The following is a 4760-nucleotide window of genomic DNA, read 5'->3' as shown; positions in this document are numbered from 1 at the left end:
TTTCTTTATGGATGCAGGATGCGTGCGATTAGTGAGTATGAGTGCGATTATTGAATATGCGTGCGATTAGTGAGTATGCTGACTAATATTTCTCAGGATCTTTTGCAGGCTGGCGAGACCAATATTTCAGCCGGTCGTACGACTATGCTTGTGACAGTCCTACTCGGTACTCACCGTATGCATCACTAACTTGCTTCAGAACTAGACTAACCCGGTCTACTCCGTTGCTATCCCCAGCCACGAACACACAGGACTCAGGCTCTATCGTCTCCCCAGGCAGTTCCACCCAAGGGGAACACTTCTCTGCGCACACAGGGTTCTCTACAAACGCCGCTATCTGGGCTAACACGAGAACAACACACGCAAAGGTTTCTCCTCTAGGGTCCCTAGCATAGAGACATCGCCCCATATGAACGAGCTTAAAGGAAAGCAGGGATTCAAACGGAAAAGCTTAATTCATTTCCATAGAGCAAGCTTACATACGGCTTTCCCTTTCGGGAAACCCCAAGCACTTTGCACAAACCTTAGGGATTACCTTACAAGCTCAGGATGATCACGGGGACCTCCTTTATTCTAATTTACAAAGGTGGTGGAGTAATACAACGGTAGTGGAGTATTACTATTCGTAGTGGATGATTCTCAGAGAGCTTCTGAGATCATGTCTTCATGTGTATGTGTGTGGGTGTGGAGTTGGTGGAGTGGGTGGTGGATGAGTGTCTGAGCTTTCTTTGATGATGGTCTGGTGTGGTGGTTTCTTCATCGATCCGTGTCTTTGTCCATGCTGAATGAGTGCGCCCGGCGTCCTGCTTTATAGCATTGAGGGAGCGTCCTTCGCGCTTATCTTCTGACGGAGCGAGCCTTATCGTCTGAAGGAGCCTTCGAGGCGAAGTCATCATCTGAGGAGCCTTCGTGATTAAGGAAGCGGCCGACGTCTTCAATTATCATCCTTTACTGTTGCCTGGACAGCTGGACTGAGAATAATTGTCCTGGCTACAGTAGTGTGTCACAGTAGTGTGACTGTATCCTTCTGGATATTCTTTGGTATGGTCTTCCACGCCTGAATGATTGATGTTGCAAACATCAAATCAAGGATAGGCATGCGGTATTATCTCCATGGCGTATTATCTCCATTATTATCTCCATGGCATGTATTATTATCTCCTTCCCCGGACAAATTGTTGATAAACCTTATCAACATAAGGGGTATATTTCTTGTATGAATATATTGATATTGAACTGAGTCTATATTGACTCTTCAATATTTTCTTCATTGTCCACTTCTTCAGGTTGCCATATTTCAAACCAGGACAACAATTCACGATATTCTTTTCGTAATTGGCATTCTTTGCCATAACTTGGCTTTATTAGTCTACCAACTTCTCTTTGTATTATGCTATATCTTCCATAGTATTCTCTCAGGAATACTTTTATTATTTTATTTTGGTACATCATATAATATTCAGGAGCAAATTTGGTATTCCCTTCTAATTCTTTTGCTTCACTGAAAATTCTCCAATTATCATGGTTCGTGTCTTTTATGAACAACTCTTCATAATTTTGCCATGAGTCTGAATTCCATGTAGTAGGAAATTTGTATGATCCCTTTGTAATATATATATCATGGCATGCTGGTCTTATTGGTTGTGTAAACTTTGGTGGATTGGAACAGAACTTAATTTTGTATCTACCTTGAATGCATGCTAATTTCTTAGCAGCTTCTTTGATAGCTATTCCAAGGTCTGATTGGAGTATCTCTTCAAGTGTACCATATATATCATGAACTAATCCATGATCAATAATAGTCTGTAAAGATATATCATCTCCAATATTTCTTTGTATACTTCTGAAATATTTTAAATTTATATCAGCCTTTAATATTAAGAATCTTTGATGAGGCTTAACAATTAACTTATCATCAAGATGAAGTAAAGGAAAAGTATTTGCATTCACAATTATTCCTAGATGTCTTTCTTTACCTTGGTATAATTTCATAAAGTATTTTTGTATATCATGAAAGGTTTTGTACTGCCTTTCAGCATATTTCTTCCAAATTAGATCTATAATATCACTAGTAAAGTTTGACAAAGTTTGTTCAGTTTTAAAACTTAATCGAGGAATGAGGAATTCTTGTGGAATATTGGTTAAATATTTGTTTCCTTTTTCCTCTAGAATTACTTCTTTTTCTGATTGCACTTTATTCTCATCATAAAGTATTTTTGCTTCAGAGTCTTTTTTCATATCTCTTTGCTGTTTTAAACATGACATGCATGCTTGTCTTAAGCATAGTCTACATGTTGCTCTTTCTACTGGATCTTGATAATATATGCAAAATACACATTTTATATTAGAATCACCTTTATTATGATCCCACTTGTGTTCACAGTTTATTTGATCCATCATTTCTATCTTTAATCCTGCTAACTCATCAATTAAGTCTAACTCTTCATCACTTGATTCTTTTTCTTCATCATATTCTATTTCATCTGTCTCTATAATTGAATATATTGATTCATCATCCATTATATCATCATCACAGACTAAGATATTTTCATTCACACTATCTATTATTTGAACCTTTTCTTGTTCTTCTTGCTTATTGGAATACCTTTTCTTATCTTTGTTAGGACATGTTTTGCTTAAGTGATCTGGCGAATTGCAGATAAAGCATCTACATGAACTATCATAATTTTTTCTAGGATTATATCTTCTTACATTTCTCTTATGGAGGAATGGGGCTCTATTATCTGACCTTCTAAGAAAATAACGTCTCTTTGTCTTTACATTTCCTTTCTTATAATTCTTAGGATATTTCTTATTTCTAGATCTCTCTTCTCCATATGTCAAGGGTATTTGAACTATTTTATTACAAAAATTATAATCTGATTGCTTCATTGATCTTTGGGCTTGTATGTTGGTGCATATTTTTCTCAACTGTTTGAAAACAAATGTTATAGCCTGAGAGATATTATATTCTTTACCAATAGTTTCCTTTTTATATTCTTCTAATATCATAGAACCTAAAGGCTCTGGTAATTTATTAAAATATTTTTCTACTATACCTTGGTTATAACCTTGCTTGGCAGTCGTAGCATTATACAAATAGTGTTGAGAAAATTCCTTTATTCCTTTCCAACTTGTTAGTGACAATTTTTCTATTTCTTTTAATCTTTCATTTTGTAATACAGTAAAACCTAATTCAGGATCTTCACCTATTACAATGCTTGATATAATATTTGCAAAATTATATGGATTACTACCAGCCATTTTTAATTGGGCATAATGGTTAGGGAAAGCTTCTACCCATTGTTCCCATAATACTTTGACTGATTCACCTAAAAATGTTTCTAAATATGTAATCATATCTTCTACTCTATTTCCAATATTATGCTGATTTTGTATATACTTTTGGACTATCAATCCTTTCCATATGCTAATTATATTTGACCAATCTATAGGATCATGTGCTGCTAAATTTAGTATAGCACCATCACTTTTATAATTCTGGAATTGCACCTTCTTTTCAAATTTTCTTCTTTTTGAACCCATATGCTTATATTGTCCAGGTATATATCTATATGCAGGTTCTTCTTTTTCTGGTGGCCAAGTTCCTGGTTTTCTAGTTGGTCTCTCACTTTCACCTTCTATCTTTATTTCAGGACCTCGTCTTCTTTTTGATGAACTTGGATCTATTTCCATTGCTTCTATGGCATTATTTTTAGGCAACTCTTTATTTTCTAAGGGGTTTATGAGAGTTATTGAGTTATTACTGCATATCTCAATTGTATCTTCATCCTCTTCTTCATAGCTTTCTAGTAAGAGCTTATTATTAATTTCCCATTGCTCATCTTCGCTTATATCATTATCTACTATGTCATTTATCTTGTCCTTACTATGTTCTAATTCTTTTTGGACTTCCCTTACCCTGTTATCTATTTGTTTTGACACAAAGTCATTTTTCTTTATTGGAATGCTGAATTTCTTAGCATTTAATTCTCTATCTTTCTTGATATTTTCAAGTCTACATATTTCTCGTCTAAAGTAGAGTTCCCTTTCTCTTATAGCAGCCCATTTGCATATCATGGAGGTTTTATATTCATCATGAATTTTGCTTAGCTTTTGCTTATAATGTTCTATTTCATTATCTATATCTAATTTTTCCATAAATTCACATATGCTATGCCTTCTATTTTCTTCTACTTTTGACTCTGAACTGGATGCTTCTAAATCATCTAAACTTTGTTCTTTATAATCTACAAACCTAATACTAGTCAACCCTCTATTATTTTCATAGGTTATGTAGTCTTTAGGTTGTTTTAAAATTTTTGGCTCTATTAACGAGCTTATATTCCATTTTTCTCCTGCTCTTTCTTCAGAACTTATTTTCAGAGGACTCATAAATTTTATTCCTTTAGATTGCATACTTTCTACAACATTGTTTACATTTACCTTATATCTAGTTCCACTTCTGTTGGTTAACCTTCCTATAAATTCTATGCTTACTAATAGATTCGTTCCTTTAAATTCTTCATATCCTTTGGTTTGAAATCCGAATGCCATCTTATCTATAAATTCTTTAACAGGCATTATTAAGTCTGGAGCTATATATGTCATCAACATATTTTCATTCATATCACCTTCTAAAAATCCTAATGCTGCTTTATTTATTGAGTCCCATCTTTTATCTAATAATGTTATTAGAACCTTGGTTCCTAATTTCTTCCTTGTCATTCCTTTAATTCCAATGATATACATTCCCTGAT

General features: G+C 34.3%; 1 protein-coding gene across 1 annotated transcript; it reads right to left on the bottom strand.

Annotated features, from left to right (window-relative positions):
• Positions 1–1242: 1242 nt before the first annotated feature.
• On the bottom strand, positions 1243–4080 carry LOC136536692 (uncharacterized). The gene has a single exon (XM_066528899.1). The coding sequence runs from the start codon at positions 4078–4080 to the stop codon at positions 1243–1245; it is 2838 nt and encodes a 945-aa protein (XP_066384996.1).
• Positions 4081–4760: the final 680 nt, after the last annotated feature.

This window comes from Miscanthus floridulus, chromosome 2, assembly GCF_019320115.1.
Source record: "Miscanthus floridulus cultivar M001 chromosome 2, ASM1932011v1, whole genome shotgun sequence".
Classification (NCBI taxonomy): Eukaryota; Viridiplantae; Streptophyta; class Magnoliopsida; order Poales; family Poaceae; genus Miscanthus; species Miscanthus floridulus.
This window is presented reverse-complemented; position numbering and strand designations above follow the sequence as displayed.